This window comes from Trachurus trachurus (assembly GCF_905171665.1).
Source record: "Trachurus trachurus genome assembly, chromosome: 8".
Taxonomy (NCBI): Eukaryota; Metazoa; Chordata; class Actinopteri; order Carangiformes; family Carangidae; genus Trachurus; species Trachurus trachurus.
The window spans coordinates 5,992,982-6,012,616 of record NC_139905.1 but is presented as its reverse complement, the minus strand read 5'-3'; the positions used below and the strand labels follow the sequence as shown (position 1 = coordinate 6,012,616).

General features: G+C 44.2%; 1 protein-coding gene across 1 annotated transcript in view; it reads left to right on the top strand.

Annotated features, from left to right (window-relative positions):
• Positions 1–17,092, top strand: part of LOC310989814 (SH3 and cysteine-rich domain-containing protein 2-like) — a gene marked incomplete at both ends in the record, with an annotated part of 39,407 nt that extends 22,315 nt beyond the window's left edge. The window contains 6 exons of the mRNA XM_083976965.1: positions 3,909–4,024; positions 6,355–6,438; positions 6,935–7,023; positions 12,072–12,123; positions 14,186–14,323; positions 16,994–17,092. Coding sequence (XP_083833091.1) covers positions 3,909–4,024; positions 6,355–6,438; positions 6,935–7,023; positions 12,072–12,123; positions 14,186–14,323; positions 16,994–17,092 — 578 coding nt within the window. The remainder of the gene's footprint in view (positions 1–3,908; positions 4,025–6,354; positions 6,439–6,934; positions 7,024–12,071; positions 12,124–14,185; positions 14,324–16,993) is intronic.
• Between the last annotated feature and the right edge of the window lie 2,543 nt (positions 17,093–19,635).

Below are 19,635 nucleotides of genomic sequence, written 5' to 3'. Positions count from 1 at the left end.
TTCACCCAAAATTCAAATTTCACTCATTATCTACTCACCCTCATGTCGACTAAGGGCTGGGAGAAGTTTCAGAGTCCTCCGTGCCTTCTCCGAGTTACGGGGGGTCCGCGCAGCAGTGCATGTCCATATAATGGTTGTGAATGGTGCTCACTTTTCTTCGTCCAAAAAGACACACCAAAAAACATCCAAATACCTCCATAGTGCTCGTCTGTAATGTCCCTCTTGTATTGAAGCCCCGACATGAGAAATTGTTCTGAAAAAAATTAAATAAGTGTATGATTTAAGCTTGTTTGTAGCGGAAGCACCCAGTGTTGCTCTGCCGGAATCTCGCGTGATTTGCGGAGCCGTGAACTGGGTGTCAATGCAAATCGCTCGAGATTTGGACGGACCAGGAAGAGCAGTGCTGGGAGCTTCCGCTACAAACAAGCTTAAAACATAGACTTATTTAATTTTTTTCGGAACAATTTCTCATGTCGGGGCTTCAATACAAGAGGGACATTACAGACGAGCACTATGGAGGTATTTGGATGTTTTTTGGTGTGTCTTTTTGGACGAAGAAAAGTGAGCACCATTCACAACCATTATATGGACATGCACTGCTGCGCGGACCCCCCGTAACTCGGAGAAGGCACGGAGGACTCTGAAACTTCTCCCAGCCCTTATAGTCGACATGGGGGTGAGTAGATAATGAGTTCAATTTGAATTTTGGGTGAACTATCCCTTTAACCTACCACCCCGAGCTGCAGCACGCAGCAGCGCCACGGTGTCCTGGGACTCGTCCAGGCCCCGGGTGACTGCGACCTGCCAAAACTCAAACTGTCACGCGTTAATGATGCTCACAAAGGCCTCGGTTAAACACTGAGCTTTTTTATATGAGCCTTAAAGTCAGCGGTTGATTTATCCACAGAACCTGTTCATCGAGCTAAAGGAGTGAACTGCGTCGTGTTAGAGCTCATTTATGAGTCTGAGAGTCGAAGTGAAGTAAATAACAGTTTGTGCTCAGAGCTTTAATCAATGACAGTTAAAGTCTGATTAATCTACAGACGCTGGGTTTTGCATACAATGATTCATTTCTGTCTCTAAACAAGAACAGCAGCTGAGTCAGGCTTCTATGTGTGAAGTCACATGGTTCACAAAGGTTTATATGAGGACAGAGAAGCTGAAACAGATTCTTTTACTTGTGATTATATGGTCTGAAGAAAAGAAAAGAAAAGGACGTTGGGAGTGAGCGTCCCTCCCAGTCCCTCCAGTTGGTCTAATCTAATGACTGGTTTGCCTCCATCATGCTAAACCTTGGCTATATATGACTTGGGGCTGTTTCCTTCAGAAGCTGCATTTGAAAATGGATCACTAAGAAACGTGTCCCTTCTTTTCCTTTCCCAAGATTCATTGCAACTATTTTTCAGCTCAGTTCAGCAGTGAAATCAGCCCTTAGTTACAATAAAGGCTTTGATCAGCAACAATGCTAACGAAGCAGAAGAAGCTGCAGCTTTGAGAAGTTGTGTTGACAGTCCTGTGTCTGAGACCTTTATAAAAAAGAAAAAGAAAAAGAAAGAGGCGCCAGGTTTTCATTTCATTCATATCGATTGTGATTATGAAGGAGCAGGAAACATTAGACCCGGCGATGAAACTGAAATTCGGCCTAATGCTATAATTAGCTGTGCAGATCAACAATCTGGTCACAAACAGGCTGCAGTCGTACAAGTGTGTGTTTCCAGCTTAACAGTTCAACGGCTTTAAAGGTCGAGTCTGCGGGTTTGTTTGTTGCACTTTGTAAACACAACATTTAATTTCTGCTGCTGTGTTTATACATCGAACCCTTCTCCACTTCAGCCTTCCTATGAATATTTGCTACCGCCACCCAGATAGAGACTGGACGGTGGTCAGAAACGTCCCGACTACACCAAAACATCAAAATACAGATGGCACCATTGAAATGTAAATAGTAAAAGAGGAGTTTGCTTTTGGTTATAAAAGAGTCTCATATTAATGTGGATGCATCTACGTTACCACTTGTTAATGGCTCCATTTTCGATAAATATATCGTTTTGTCTTATCTTTTAGTGGCTGACTCGCCCAGCATTTCCTAGTTTCGGTTTCCCGGACGCTGCCCGGCGGGTCTAGGGAATAACCACGCAAGTTGGCATCGTTTATGGTCTGAACTACGACGGTATCTGATTGTCTTCGAACCTCTGACTCATTCTTGATTAATGAAAACATTCTTGGCAAATGTTTTCGCTTTCATTGTCTTGCACCGGTCCAAGAATTTCACCATGCGTGCGGAGGCTCATGGGAAATGTAGTGTGAAAAGTTTAAACACTTACACTTTCCGAAACTCCTCATAGTCCCTTTAAGGCTTAATGCATGAATAGGATTAAAGGTTATAGGCAGGTATAAGCTCAATAGCTTCAGCCTATACTCCTTTTTGGCTTATGCAATAATTATGGACTCATAAGTTTGATTGAAGGAAGATTAATGATGATTGTTTGACTGATTGTTGATTTTCACTGTATGTGCATACGACCGAAACTTCTACTATGGGAAGCCGATGAGCAGAAGTAAGCGGAATATTTGTGTTAATATAAGTCTTATATCTTCCGACAGCAATCACTTAGATAGAGTGTTTGGTCTGAAACACGGGTCTGTCAGTCACGCTGCTCTGCTCTGAGCCGAGGAGAAAACTTTCCTTGTATCCTACAACCTTTATCCAATGAGGAGAGAGAACGGCATAAAGGGGCGGTCCTCTCTGTGTGTGCAGCCAAGGGATGCGCGTGAATGTGGTGACGTAGGGACGAGGGCGGGGACTGCTAACTCCATCGGCTGACAGGAAGTTAGCCAAAACGACCGGATCGCTTACTTCTGCTTTAAGCAGGACTCCTTTTGTATTTTTCACGAAAATTAGACCCTTTAAAACTTTAAATGTTGCGTAGCTAGCAGGTAAACCATGAATCCTCCAGTTCTTTACGGTCTCTGACGGCTCTACAGGGCCAAACCTTCATAGAGGCCTGTGATTGTGGTCACAGCCGTCGTCTCCTGTCAGCGCCTGACCCCAGATCAGCAGCCACCTGTCTGATCCTGACCCTGAAGACCTTGATCCTGTCCCCTCTGTCCTGGGGGACTCACCTGGCTGGTGTCAAAAGGTTTCAGACCCTGACTGAGTCCGTCGTCGTCGTCCTCGCCGTCTCCCCTGCTTCCTGTCTTTCCCGCACACAGCATCAGTCGGCCTGTTTAATTTTTCATCTATCTGACGAAGGAGGCAATAAGGCGGCGCCGACTTCAATAAGAAAACTGCAAATCACTCGGCAGCACATCTGGCTCTGCACAGAAATCGTTCCACCAGCCTCTATTCAGCTTCGGTTGAGGAAAAAAAAAAAACCCTAACAACTCATTCCTAACTTTAGAAATATACTCTGATCCCGAGCGTCTCCAACATCGACGACGGATTCGGCTCTCGGAGGATTTCCATATTTTAAATCTCTTCTCTTATTCCGTCTTGTACTCGCCTCGTCTCGTCTCCAGACAGACACAGACTCATTACAGCTGTTAGGACGAAGACACATCTCTGGCCAGCGAGTGGATGTATTTATAAATCCAGGCGTGTAAGATTTATAGGAAAGTCCTGATGTCTCCTTAACTTTTGGCTGCCGTTCCTCTCTCAGATCTAAAGTGGGTCACTTTGGTCCAGGACCGACTGCGACGTTACTACGGTTATATTTAGACTCTAGTTCCTCAGACACAGCGACCATGAAGTGCAGCGTGTGGCCGCCACTGTAGCGCGTGTGTGTGTGTGTGCGTGTGTGTGTGATTTACATGTGTGTTTGTGGTTAAAGTCAATATAAGATTAAGAAAGTGTGTGTGCACCAGCGTTATGAATGAATGTGTGTGTATGTATGTGTGTGTGGTTTCAGAGGCTCCGCGGATGCGTGTAGATCCCGTGTACGCCGCCCTGCGCTACGGGACGTCCTTGGGGCAGATGAGCCGCTCCAGTTTCGGCAGCTTGTCAGAGTCGCCGACGCGCAGCCTGGTATGACATCATCACGATCATCATCATCTTTACGCTGTGGGAGGGAGGGGCTAGAGGGCAGGGGTTGGGGTTATTTTAAAGGGATAGTTCAACATTTTGGCAAATTCGCCTATTGCCATAATCCTTATAGTTTTAGGAGTAGGTTTGTTACTTTTAATTGTCGGTGCATGTTGTTTTGAGATCGGCAGGGCAGAGACGTGAGCTGCTCAGCTAACGCAACGGAGGCTCATGGTATTTCCACGTTTTCCTCATCAAACTCATCAAATACACAATCCAACAACTCCAAAACGCTCTAAACCTCTAAAACAACTCTGTCTGGTAACGTTCTATTATCTCATAGCGTGGTGAATGTGCAGGTCACAACTTGTCCACCAGAGCGTTTTGGAGTTGTTGGATTGTGTATTTGATGAGTTTGATGAAGAAAACGCTAAAGTACATGCAGAGCTCACATCTCTGCCCCGCCGATCTAAAAACAGCTTGCACCGACATTTAAATGTAATGAACCTACTCCTAAGACTATAGGGATTATGGCAATAGGCAAATTTGCCAAAATGTTGAACTATCCCTTTAACGTGGAGGTGTGTGTGTGTGTGTCAGGGGTCAGTGTGTTTCCTGCAGTTGATTGAGATTCAGCTCAGAGGAGCAGCAGGGAGCATCGGTGCAGGAGCTGAGCGACGTGCTGCTGTGGGCGGGGCCAAAAGAAAAGACATTTGTACCGTAACGGTGGCCCTGAGGGGTCAACGTACCGCAACTCAAATCACATCAAATCACAAAGAAGCAAATGCACGATAAAATTCAGAAAACATTTCAATCTGACAACCCATCTGCTGTTTTTGCGTCTCTTTCAGAATTTCTTTGCACATTTTTTTTTGTGTCTTTGCATTTGATTTAAGTTGCAGCACAATGATCCCTCAGGGCCACCGTATCATTGGATGTAGTTGCAGTGTAAGAATTGGAGGTTTTGCTGTTGTGTTCAGCAGCTCGGACAAATTTAAAAGTGTTGGAAAGTGATGAACACAATCCCTTTGTGAACTTCCTGTTCCTTAGAAAACCAGAGCAGAGAGTTTGAGTTCTGCAAAAATATTCCACTCTTTATATTTCATATAAAATCAGATGCAACACCACCGACTGTTGAGCTTTAAATTTACACCTGAATTACCGAGGTAACACCCGGCAGTAACCTTGCAGCACCTCACACACACACAAACACATTAGTGATGCCACCTGTGCTTCCGCTGCATCGAGATGAAGAGTTAAGCCAGGTCAGCACAAATGAGACTCTCAGAGCTTCCGACTGAAGTTCCTTCTTTGAAAGTTTTTTCTGTCTTGTGAGGTTATTTTAGTCCCCTGCTGAATTAAATCCACCTGAATTAAATCCACCCTGCACATTTGGTGAAGCGATACAATTGAGCACTGGCGGGGGGGAGCAGGCGGAGCGGGGGGATCATCTATCAGCAGCTTAATTCGGCGACACTGAACTCTCTGTGCTTCTCATTTAAAGGGATAGTTCAACATTTTGGCCCATTGCCATAATCCCTATAGTCATAGCAGTAGGTTCGTTACCTTTAATTGTTGGTGCAAGCTGTTTTTAGAACGGCGGAGCAGAGCCGCAAGCTGCTCAGAGCTACGCTACAGAGGCTCATGGTATTTCTTGGTTTCCCTCATCAAACTCATCAAATACACAATCCAACAACTCCACAACGCTCTGGTGGACAAGTTGTGAGCTGCACATTCACCACGCTATGAGATAATAACAGATCTTTACCAGACAGAGTTGTTTTGGAGGTAAATTCATGCAAAACCGCTGATGTGCGTTCCCGTCGGGGGCAGTTTTTCAGCAAGCAGTCTCTGCATTTACCTCTAAAACAACTCTGTCTGGTAACGTTGTGTTATTATCTCATAGCGTGGTGAATGTGCAGGTCACAACTTGTCCACCAGAGTGTTTTGGAGTTGTTGGATTGTGTATTTGATGAGTTTGATGAGGGAAACCAAGAAATCCCATGAGCCTCCGTAGCATAGCTCTGCTCCGCCGTTCTAAAAATAGCTTGCACCGACGCATAAAGGTAATGAACCTACTGCTATGACTATAGGGATTATGGCAATGGGCCAATTTGTCAAAATGTTGAACTATCCTTTTAACATGCAGTCGAACCAGACAGTGCAAATCTCCCTGCACCACACAGACCTTTAACTAACAGTGTATAGAAAGTGTGTGTGCGTGCGTGTGTGTGTGTGTGTGTGTGCAGGTCAGAGCAGGAACAGTTGGATGCTTCCTCTTTGACGTCCTGTTGCTAACATTTAATACTCTCTTTTTTGTCTTCTTTGATAAGGGGGAGGGAGGTGAGGAGAGTCAGCAGAGACAGTGCAGCATGGAGGAAGAGATAACTCAGGAGACGGGGGGTAATCACTGCCCTGTGTGTGTGTCTGTGTGTGTGTGTGTGTGTGTGGCTGTGTGTGTGTTCTCTATGTCCATGCAGCTTATGTGTGTCTAATGCAGAAGTCCCCGTGTTTCCGTTTGCATGTCGGTCTGGTGTGTGAGAGACTTTTACTGGTCTGTGTATGTGGAAAAAGAAAAAAAAAAATTTAACATGTAATCCTCATGTGTGAGAGCACACCTGACACCTTCTAAGAGACTTTCCCTCCCCCTCCCCCTCCCTCTCCTGCAGACCCAGACCCCCCCATCCCTGACGCTGAGATGGAGGAGAAGGAGGAGGAGGAGAGCAGCAGCAGCAGCCAGGCTCCCACTCCGGCGGAGGAGAGCGGTGTGAAGGTAGCGCTCTGTTTAATCTGTCTCTGCACATTGTTTCCTCTTCTTGAGCCCATGTGTTTCTATCTCACTAACCCCCACTCCCTCCCTCCCCCCTTTTCCTCCCCTCTCTCCTCCTTTCCTCCCCTCTCCCCTGCATCCAGGTGCCCAAGCGCATCGAAGTCCACTCCATCCACACCTATGTAGCACTCTACAAGTTTCTGCCTCAGGAACCAAACGACCTGGAACTACAGTGAGTAAAAAGTCAGACAGAGGCTGCAGCCTACGTGTCGGCATCGCCATGACTCGCCATGTGTGTATATATGCATGTGTGTGTGTGTGTGTCTGTGTGTGTGTGTGTGTGTTTTAAAGCATTGTGTGTGCAGGAGTGCATTGGCTTTGTCTGTGTTGTCTGTTGTTGTTTTTTCGTCCCTCCTTCTTGTTGCTCTTGCCTCGTCGGCTGTTGATCCTGCAGGATGAAAACGTCCCCGCCATCTGCAGAGGACGGGGCCCTGAAGGACGACTAATTATAAACTCTGAGCCCGTAACTGCCCCCACCCCCACACACCTCACCCCCCCACCACGTTAAAGCGAGCGACTGAGCTGTGTGTTGTTCCCAGCAGGGGCAGCAGGATAAAGACAACTGAGAGATGAAAGGGCGAAGTGGAGGCTGTGAGAGAGTGAGAGGATGCAGGGATCGTGTGGAGAAAGTAAAAAGCAAATATAGAAGTATATAAAGCTCTATATGATGAAAGAGGATGAGGAGGGAGAGGAGAGGAAGGATAAAGCAGGAAAAGGAGGGCGGTGTGTGTGTGTGTGTGTGTGTGTGTGTGTGTGTGTGTGTGTGTGTGTGTGTGTGTGTGTGTGTGTGTGTGTGTGTGTGTGTGTGTGTGTGTGTGTGTGTGTGTGTGTGTGTGTGTGTGTGTGTGTGTGTGTGTGTGTGTGTGTGTGTGTGTGTGTGTGTGTGGACAGTGGGGGGGCAGCTTTAACAAAGGTAAATCCATGGGACTGTTCAGAGCCATCTGTGCTGTGGTTTTGTGTAAATGTGTATGTGTGTGTGGCTGCACAGTACCGGTATATGTGAATTAATGGCAGCACAGTGTGTCTCTGCTCTCGTTAAACTCTCTCTGACAAAGTTTGACCTGTGTAGAACAGACAGAGCTGAACATCTTTAACCCTCTGGACTCGTCTGTGGCTGCTGTTAAATTAACACTTGAATAACTTTATAGATCATTTAGAGACTAAGCTGTGAATAAGGGACAAAAATTGTAAATAGACTAGTTTATTGTTTAATTTCCTACATATTTGTGCAATATAAGTACAAATAAGAAAAATCTAAAGCTGCACAACATGCAAAAAAATACTAATAAAGTATAATTTAACTTATAGAAAATATAAAATTGATGATGATGTGTCTCTTGTACCAAACACGGTATGTCCCTTTACATCTTGGGAATCAGATTTGTTATCCAAGGTGTCACCGTAGCAAGAGCAACACATATAGTGCCAACAATGCACAACAATGTTGTGACTCGTTTTACCTCTAAATAAAAAAGATAAACTTAAAGGGATAGTTCAACATTTTGGCGAATTGGCCCATTGCCATAATCCCTATAGTCATAGCAGTAGGTTCATTACCTTTAATTGTTGGTGCAAGCTATTTTTAGAACGGCGGAGCAGAGCCGTGAGCTGCTCAGAGCTACAGTACGCTACGGAGGCTCATGGGATTTCTTGGTTTCCCTCATCAAACTCATCAAATACACAATCCAACAACTCCAAAACGCTCTGGTGGACAAGTTGTGACCTGCACATTCACCACGCTATGAGATAATAACACAACGTTACCAGACAGAGTTGTTTTAGAGGCAAATGCAGAGACTGCTTGCTGAAAAACTGTCCCTGAAGGCAACACACATCAGTGGTTTTGCATGAATTTACCTCTAAAACAACTCTATGACTATAGGGATTATGGCAATGGGCCAATTTGCCAAAATGTTGAACTATCCCTTTAAAAAATTGCATCTCCTGTGATTTGGATGAGTAAAAACAACAATTTTTTATAACTTCTGAACTTTTCTCATTAATTCTGACTAAAGACATGAACATTTTCACTGCTGCCTGTGTTAGTGGAGTTTCTCTGATGTAAAAAAAAAAAGTTTTAATTAATGCATTAGATAAAATACATAAAAACATCCAAACGGGACTCCAGAGGGTTAAAAAGGCAGCGATTCTTATTCTAAGAACTAAATGTTGTAATTTGTCTGTAATTTAAAACTCTTGCCTCATTATTTCCTCACACAGAGAACATGAGAGCTGCGTTTTTAAAAGCCCTTTACACACCCACACAGGTGTTTTCAGAAATGAAGCTGTGGCTGTAATTGAGGTCACAAAAAAAACATCTGAATTCACGCTTTAGCTGCTCGACATCAGACTATATCACACGTTTATCTTCAGCCGTTGTATATTTATCTGCTGGAATGTATGCACAGCACAGTAACATCAGTAACACACACACACACACGACGTAAAGCAAACCAACACTGCAGCTGTCGTCAGTGACACAAATATAATGCTGATTTATACATTGATGTTATTTCTCATACACATTAATGTAATGAGGGTGTGTTGTGTGTTAATGATGGTGATCGTGGTGTAAGAACAGACTGGAGATAAAGATGGACGACGTCACTGTCACTGCTGCTTCTCTGAGGAGCTGTGATGGTGCAAACTGCAGCAGCTAATAACATGCCGACCTGTGGCCCTTTGTACTGTTAGTGTGCATATATATTGAAATGAAGCGATGCACTTGTTATTCATTGGTTTTAACTTGTTAGACTTGTTAGTGTCCTCTGGAAACACTTGTGTGATGCATGTGGTGTCAAATCGATGCAGTTGCTTTCTGAATTTGCAGCATATTAGTGTGTTCTTATTAAGCTGCAATGGATTATACCCTCAGGGCCACCGTAGAGCCTCGTTATGGAGGAGCAATGCAAGATTTTTACCTTTATCAGGTTTAAAGAGGAACTCTGCAGGATTTGCATCTTAACTATGCTACATTTTTACCTTAATTAAACAGCTTCAGAGCCCTAGTGCTGGTTAAATCAATGACTTGGAGGCTCTCTGCTTTGCACCTAGCATCTCTTGGCTGAAAAACAACCTCCAACCCGGTGTTCCAGCTCTCGTCTCTGCGGCGCTGCCACACAAACGTAACGCGCCCCGTAACCTGTAATCTCTTGTTTATGACAGATAAGACTACACAATTATACATGTTATATGACATATAACATTATCTATCTCTCTATTGATTGATTTCTCGCCGGCTTCGTTAAAAACAAATGCACATGGCCAGGAGGAGGGTTAGCAACACAGAGGAGAAGAGACCAGACTTGCATAGTTCCCCCTTTACACAAGGCTAAACTCACCTGCAACAGTCAATCACAGTCAAAGGAGGCTGCAGCCAATGTAGTTGATATAGAGCGAGGGGCAGGGTTCACCTGTACCTCAACTCATATGTAGAGACAAACACAACTCTCACACACTTTGGGCCTTTCCCATTTCTCCACACTTGGCTGAGTGCGCTTGGTTATGCACACACTTTGGTGACGTTTTGCTGATGCAACATACATAGTGTGCAAGCATGTATTAAATGGCCAAGCGCGCAGGGCTATTTAAAAGCAATCGGGACAACCTCGACAAGACAAAGCCTATCTTACCATAAGTGTGGGTAAAGTGCAAATCAAGCACGCTGCACTTTTGATTGTTGGAGAAATGGGACAAACTGGCGCACTTACACTAAGCCCATGAACGCGCCGCACGCCCAGTGCCCAAGCGTGTAGTGGGATCGAGTGTACATATTGGGACAGGCCGTCAGATTCACACTTAGAGGGAAGTTAGAGTCACCAGTTCATCTATATGCATGTTGTGTATGAACTGTGTGAGAAAACTGCAGAGAACCCACACATGCATATGGAGAATATGCAAACTTCCACCCACAGCGCGCGGCTCCAGGCCTGGGAATCAAACAGGGACAAAGTTTGTCAAACTTTGGGTTTGGAAAGAAAAAAAAAAGTGCACCTAAGTTTTAAACTGAGACAAACTGAGCAGACGATTTGTCCCAGTATCACCTGAGATATATGGGTCTCACCCTCGTTTGTGAGTCTGTGCAACTATATGCAAACTGGTGTGTGTGTGTGTGTGTGTGTGTGTGGGGGGGGGGGTTATGATCATCATATAGGGCAGTAGTGAGAACAGGTACCCAGGAGGCAAAACGTACAGAGGAGCAACTGGGACAGCAGCTCCTCCCTGTGTTATCTAGGACAGCGTGTGTGTGTGTGTGTGTGTGTCTGTGTGTGTGTGTCTGTGTGTGTGTCTCATCACAAACTGGTAGCTTGATTAGCATGCAGGCCAGGTTGTGTACTGATCCGACCCTGCCTTCACCGCTGCAGTGTGTACGTGTGTGTGAGTCATATTTCATGTCGACCTTGTGACTTTGCTCCGTCACCTCTGCAGAGTCTCATCCACATTTTAAAGGGATAGTTCAACATTTTGGGCAAATTGGCCCATTGCTATAATCCCTATAGTCATAGCAGTAGGTTCGTTACCTTTAATTGTTGGTGCAAGCTGTTTTTAGAGCGGCGGAGCAGAGCCGTGAGCTGCTCAGAGCTACGCTACGGAGGCTCATGTGATTTCTTGGTTTCCCTCATCAAACTCATCAAATACACAATCCAACAACTCCAAAACGCTCTGGTGGACAAGTTGTGACCTGCACATTCACCACGCTATGAGATAATAACAGAACGTTACCACACAGAGTTGTTTTAGAGGTAAATACATGCAAAACCGCTGATGTGCGTTCCCGTCTGGAGCAGTTTTTCATCAAGCAGTCTCTGTATTTCCCTCTAAAACAACTCTGCCTGGTAACGTTCTGTTATTATCTCATAGTGTGGTGAATGTGCAGGTCACAACTTGTCCACCAGAGCGTTTTGGAGTTGTTGGATTGTGTATTTGATGAGTTTGATGAGGGAAACCAAGAAATCCCATGATGAGCCTCCGTAGCGTAGCTCTGAGCAGCTCACGGCTCTGCTCCACCTTTCTAAAAATATCTTGCACCGACAATTAAAGGTAACGAACCTACTGCTATGACTATAGGGATTATGGCAATGGGCCAATTTGCCAACATGTTGAACTATCCCTTTAACCTCCACAGCTTTGTAACTGTGGCGACCACCTCTTCCTCCTCCTCCTTCAGCAGTTTGCTAACATTATCTTTTGTGCTCTCCCTCTTGTCTTTTCTCCTTTTAGTCCTGGTGATCGGGTGCAGGTCACCGACGACTCTAACGAGGAGTGGTGGAAGGTGGGTAATAAATCATCTCTAAACATCTGTGTGTGTGTCATTGTGTGTGTGTGTGTGTTTGTGTGTACTGGTTCGTTCGTACAAGTCTTTTAAATTCATAACGTGTTTTCGAGTGCAGAGAAACATGTACGTGTGTTAATTAAGGCCTTTAATGTACGACACCTGCTCTATTTTTACCAGTCACAAACATGGAGGCCATTGAAGACAGAAATAGAAACACACGCCCCCACCCCCACCACCACCACCACCACCACCCCCACTCCTCCCAAATTACCAAAAGAGTTGAACATAATGAACCTGAGTGGTGTTACAGCCTCAAACACGTCTTCATTCAGTCTGTAATGAGCCTCACTCACTCCCAGAGGAAATGAATGTGCATCAGTGTAGGTTATAGGGATGTCAGGATTATAGGATTTTTTTGGTACAATTATTGACAGAGAAATAATCACAGTATCAAGATTATCAGGATTATTATGCATTTATTAATTTCACAACACTATGAATGTGTAAAATCAAATATATTCAAAATATAATTACATTACTAATTATTTACACAAAGTATCTATTAACATCGGGCCAATTATTAATCCCCCATGGGAAATATTTTAAATATTCAAGTCATTAATTGTCATCTACAACAAATGTTTAAGTTTATTTTTTATTATACATGACATGCTAACATTTAAACTGCTACCAATTCAGTGTTACATTAGGTAAACGGACCAGTATCTGTGCATTTACCTTTATTTGGTTCCAACATAATCTTTTTTTGGAAAGTGACGGTATTTTGGAATCTTTACGATAAATTAATTGTGGCGTTTAATACCACAATTAATTGTGAAAACAAGTAATCGTGACATCCCTAGTGTACTGTAGGTGTGTGTGTGTGAGTCCCAGATAAAGGCAGCAGCACTCTCTTATAGTCTGTCAGTCCCGTCACAGTGGACCGGTGTTTATGGGCTATATGAAGCCGAACGTCGTCAGTTTAACAGCGTTAACCGACTCCCTCCGTCCTCAGGAGCCTTTAAATTATGTATAATTTCTGAATCATCTGTTCATAACCGATGTATAGTGTGTATGTGTGTGTGAATTACGTCCATAAACACGTCAGCAGCACCTGAGGCCGATAAACAATGAGATATTGCTGCATAATGAGCGTCGAGCACACACATCGTCTGGAGGAAACAGACATAACAACGACAACAACGAGGATGAGCAGGTGAAATCTGCTGCTCGCTCCTCTTCTTCTATAAATAACAACAAAACAAAGCAGACGTGACGCCGAGCCGAGGCGAGTCCTCGTTTGCTTTAAAACAACAATCGGTTTCATTTGTGTAATTGTGAGTTTTCTGCCTTATTAAGTTGTTCCGCACAAACACACAGACACACACTGATTCAGATACAACAACAGGCAGGTGGAGGGAATCATTTCTCCTCTCATGGAAACAGAAAATCCTCAATTCTGCTGCTGTAGATGACGGAGACACTGCAAAAACTCAAAATCTTACCAAGAATATTTGTCTTATTTCTAGTTAAAATGTAATTTCTAGTCAAAACAAATCTAATTATACTCAAATTAAGACTCATCACATAAAAAGTAGTTTATTTTCAGACACTTTTTACTTTTTTCAAGCATATTTTCAATTGAAATATTTAGAAAAATCTGATAGTGGAGCAAGTTTTTCTTTCTTATTACAAGCACAAAAAACCTCCTTTCACTGGCAGATTTTTCTACTTATTACAACTGAAAATTTGTTTGAAATAACTAAAATGACTAAAATTGAGACATTTTGACAAGAAATAAGACAAATATTCTTGGAAAGATTTGGAGTTTTTGCTGTGGAACGGCTGTGACATGTGGCGCTGAAACCCAAACATGTTCAGCTTTTATCTCTGTGGAGTCAAAAGGTGAAACTGCTGGAGATGGAACCAGCAAAAACAGATTAAAACAACTGTGAAGAGACTGAAAAAACATCTGAGTGTAGATCATGTTGCAGCCTGTTAGCTGTTAGCCGTTAGCTGTTGTGTGACCGCTGCTCTGTGCTCTGTCGTGTTGTTCCAGGGGAAAAGCGGCGACCGCGTCGGCTTCTTCCCGGCCAACTTTGTGCAGAGGGTTCGGCCTGGAGAGAGGGTGTGGCGGGTCATCCAGGGAGCTTCTGGGAACCGAGAGCGAGGACACATGGCCGTCAGGGAATCGCAGGTATACAAGGACGTCAGAGCGGCAGCCATGTTGTTGTTTTTTTTAGTTTGTTCCCCCGTCTTGTCACCATGATATCTTAAAAACACCCTGAAGGAGCTACTTTAGATTTGGAATAAAGATTCACTGGGATTCAAAGTTGAACTAGTTAGATTTTTGGCGTCATAGGTCAAGGTCAAAGGTCAAGGGCATGCATGCAGTTTTGGCCTTGTTAACATTATTACTCCATAAATGAATTTCTTCAAATTTGGTTAAAAAAAAAAAACATTCGGGGCGGTGCGTGGCGCAGTGGGTAGAGCGGCCGTCCCATGTAGAGGCTACAGTCCTCGCCGCAGGCGTCCCCGGTTCGAATCCCGCGTCGGGCAGACCTTTCCTGCGTGTCATTCCCCCTCTCTCTGCCTCCCCATTTCCTGTCTATCTCTACTGTCATCACTATCAAATAAAAAGCAAAAAGCCAAAAAAATATACTTTAAAAAAAAAAAAAAAAAAAACATTCACCAGTGTTCAAGGATTAAGATTTCTATGGCTTAAAGGGATAGTTGAACATTTTAGCAAATTCTCCTCTATAATCTATTATACTGTAATCCCTATAGTCGTAGCAGTAGGTTCATTACCTTTAATTATCGTGCATGTTGTTTTGAGATCGGCGGGGCAGAGACGTGAGCTGCTCAGTGAACACAATGGAGGTGAATGGTACAGGTCCCCTGTCCCTCATCAAACTCATCACATACACAATCCAACAACTCCAAAACACTCTGGTGGACAAGTTGTGACCTGCACATTCACCACGCTATGAGATAATAACACAACGTTACCAGACAGAGTTGTTTTAGAGGTAAATGCAGAGACTGCTTGCTGAAAAACTGTCCCTGAAGGCAAAGCGCTTCAATGGTTTTGCATGAATTTCCCTCTAAAACAACTCTGTCTGGTAACGTTCTGTTATTATCTCATAGCGTGGTGAATGTGCAGGTCACAACTTGTCCACCAGAGCGTTTTGGAGTTGTTGGATTGTGTATTTGATGAGTTTTACCAAATACACACCTCCATTGTGTTCGCTGAGCAGCTCACATCTCTGCCCTGGGGATCTCAAAATAACATGCACATTCAAAGGTCAAGGTGACAGTGGCCTCACAAATTGTGATCTTGAGGGAGGGAATCCTTTCACAAATCATTCATCTAATTAAACTTTTATAAAACGGCAATTGTCAAGGTCACAGTGACCCAAGAAAACCTTTTTTTAGCCAATTAAAACAAAATCCCGCTCCAACGTGTTGACTCTGGATGAACAGGGACGTGAGTGACCTGACACTTATTTGTGTCTTAAAGCGTCACACTGATATTTTTGGAAGCCATTTAGTCTCTAGTGTTTGATATGGGATTATATTTGTCGTCCTGTACCGACTCTATCCTGTGTGTGTGTGTGTGTGTGTGTGGTCACAGAGCTGCACACTGAGCACGTCACACTCACAGGGTGTGATCAAAGGATTGGCACCGAAATCGTCTCTTTTTCATCTCACATCACTTCAGACCTGTTCTGACTGATATTTAATTTCCCACATGCTCCTAAAACTCGTGTTTCTGTTCAAAAATCCTGACGTTAGCAGCTGATTATGCTCCAAGAGGTTGAAATGACAGGTTTTAGTGTTTGAATTTTGTAACATAAAGAATAAAATCCAACATTTCACACAGATTTTGTATTATTCTTCATTCATTCTATAATTGGACAAGTTGTGACCTGCACATTCACCACGCTATGAGATAATAACAGAACGTTACCAGACAGAGTTGTTTTCGAGGTAAATTCATGCAAAACCGCTGATGCGCGTTGCCTTCAGGGACAGTTTTTCAGCAAGCTGTCTCTGCATTTGCCTCTAAAACAACTCTGGTAACGTTCTGTTAGTTGTTTTAGAGGTAAATGCAGAGACTGCTTGCTGAAAAACTGTCCCTGAAGGCAACGCGCATCAGCGGTTTTGCATGAATTTACCTTTAAAACGGCTCGGCCGTTCTAAAAATAGCTTGCACTGACAATCAAAGGTAACGAACCTACTGCTATGACTATAGGGCCAATTTGCCAAAATGTTGAACTATCCCCTTAACAGCACCCATTGTGTTGGCAATGTTCACATACTTATTGATAAACATGTGTTATATCCAAGGGGGCAGTTGTGGGTCTGAGAAGTGAAGCTCACTTCCGCGTTCAAAAAACTGCAATCCCCCCGGCTTCCTCTGGGGGCTGGTGTCAGAAAGCAGCATTCCCCATAGACCCCCATGTTAAAATCGCCGATTTTACATCCTCAGTAAACATGTTAAAAGCCTGGTGTCAGAACGTTTTTTTTTCTCAATCGATAGTTTCTACCCCCGCACACACTCTGAGGGGGGTGAATTTTTTTTTAACTCTACCGTTTTACTGTTATTAGGTTAAAACTCTGGCCAATTAGGGCGCGAAAACGTTGAGTGACAGGTCCGAGCAGCTCCGTGGACAGCTGCTTCGAGGCCAGTGGGCGGGTTCTCGGCCGGCCAATCCAACATGGCGCTGTTCAGGCCGCCATATTTGAGTCACAAAAACGACTCCCCAAAACCAATGGGTGACGTCACGGATGCTACGTCCATTCTTTTTACAGTCTATGGTTATATCCCAGTGTAACTCCAGATGTGTGTCCCCCTCCCCTTTAGATCTGTGTGGGGAAGCGAGAGGACGGTGAGATGTTTCTGAAGCTGAGCAGCGGGAAGAAGAGAGGCCTGGTCCCTGCTGACTCCATAGAGGAGATCTGAGGCTCCCTCATCCTCCCACTTCGTCCCCCCTTCACCGACTCCGCCTCCCTCTCCTCCTCCTCCTCCTCCTCCTCCCTCTCCCAGGGATGCAGCCATCTTCAAACCACCGTGGCCACCGGCCCTCTGCCCTCCTCTGACCTCAGAGCCGGCTGCTCCACACCTCTCCAGTCTGTCCTGGGAATAAAACAAAACAAAACACAAGACTTTGATCAGAACTGGACTGAAATACACAGACTAGTGCGAGAGAAGAGCTGGAGCCGTGGCCCCCGACGAACACGTGGTCTCCGGCTGAATTGGTTTTGCTGTTTGTTTGTCTTTAATAACGTGTCTAGTTCTAGTCCTGCTCTAATAAGAAGGGACTGTTCCTCTGCAGTCCTGCTGTAGTTTTATCTTTTCAAATATAAACATCAGTGCACAAGTAAAACAAAAAAAAATGCTTTAAATATATTTCCTGGATTTCGCCGTTTTCGGATTTTCTTTCATCAAAGACGTTTACCGACGTGGGAGGAGGCTGTGTCCTGTCATGGGAACACGACACAACGCTTCTGTCTGTCAGTCAGTGTCCTTTTCTTGTTCCTACCCACTCCGAGTGTATGTGTGTGTGTATGTGTGTGTGTGTGTCATCGCTGTGTGCTCATGTCAGGATCTCCAGCCTGGGGGACTTGATATCAGCTTCATGCAAACTGGTACACAACAACACGACGAGGCGCTCGCCAAAGACAACCACTGCCAGCCAGAGAGAGAGACAGAGAGACAGAGAAGCTGCAGCCATTCACACAGAGAATCAGATGAAAGCGCGTCAGGCTGAGGTAGAAATGCACTCGGCAAATTGAAAAAGTGCAGAAATGAAAAGATTTTCAAGGAGAAATTAGAGGCTTTTTTCACAGGAGACTTTTTCCTTGACCTATCAAGTTGCAATGAAAATATATGGTACAAAAACATTGATTTGAATGAGCTCATCTTGATGTATGTATGCCAGGAACTCAGATCAGCTACTGTAATGGACCCTGGAGTCAACTCTCAAAGAGGCAGGAACTGAAACTGAAACTGAAACTGAAACTTCAGGAATCTTTTTGATTAAAGCCACAAACATAGAGGAATACAGTTTTTTTTGTGTGTGTATTGTGTTCGCTGTTTTTTTTTAAAAAGCAAAGCTGGTGCAACAAAGGAATCAAACGGGAGTCAAGAAGATGAAACTTCAGGATCTCTCATGGAAAACAACAAACAAACAAACAGGAGAGTTGTCCTCCCCTCCATCCCTCCATCCCTCCATCTCTCCATCCCTCTCGTTGTCGTCTGGCTGGTTTAACGTGAGTGTCAACATCTCCCAAGTGCAGCGGCGGCAGCTTCAAGCGTGAGGATCTGTTCTCCTCGCTGAGCTTAAAAGGAGGTTTGAAGGCTTTTTTCTTGCAGAGAGCTGCTGAAGAGCCACAGTGGGGTGTTTTTGCAAGTGTTGCGCAGCATTTTAACTTGTTCACCAACAGCAGGAACTAAACCACGGGCCAGTCGGCCAGAAAAACAACACAAAGGGGGATTTTTTTTGTGACTAAGGAGCGTTGAGATCGGCTGACGGCTCGGAGGAGGACGCAGGAGAACGAGGGGGTGGAGGAGGAGGAGTGACAGGAGTGGTGTGAGTCAGTCAGTGTGTGTGCATGCAGGTAGAGTCGTACCCATGGGTGCACGAGTCATCATTGATCAAATGTCAGCCTGTCGCCTCCCGTCTTGTCCTCTGGATGTTGATGTGACTGGACAGTTTTGACATAAAGTTGAAGGCATTTCCTTTTTTTTTTTGTTTAGTTTAGATTTGTTTCTCGTCGTGCATCATGTAGCTTGCACCTTTAGACTTTTAATCTATTCATGAATTCATCACTCGTTTAATAATTTAATACTCGTTTCATTTTCCAGAGAGAGAGGACGCGCACACTCTGCTTATATGGAAGATCACAAACGTTTAAGATAAATGTTAGGAACAAAGCACAGTAGAGAGGATGGACTGCACTGCACTGCACAGACATTAGCTCATTCTTTTAGTCGACATTTCAATATATGTGAAAGCCTTTAGAGACTACGACAAATAAGCTTCTCTTCTTGTAATAAGGACAATATTGCACTTTATTTTGTGTCATCGGATTAAGTCGTCCTTTCTGTTGAGGTTTCTCCTCCAATCGTGGCTGCCGTCATGTTCAGTGACTCTTCACCTGCTGCCCAACTTCACCTCCGTCCTTGTTCTTCGGATGTTAAAGATGGAAGGAAAAATTAATGAGCAGTTTTGGAGGAAAACGGCGTCAGAGCAGAACTGGATTTATGATTTTAACCCATGTAAACTCTTTGTTATCTCTCCTATAGTTTTATGTAGCATCACATGTGCACAAACTCTTTGGAGATTTTAAAGATGTAAAGTATGTGTTTTGGATGTTTCCCGAGTCCAGAGTCCTTTGGGTGGCCACATACCTCAATAAAAAGAGATTTACAAAAACACTATCTGCCCTATTTATGTATGCACACTGGCTGAGTGAAGATAGCCTACTCCTCCTGCTGCACGT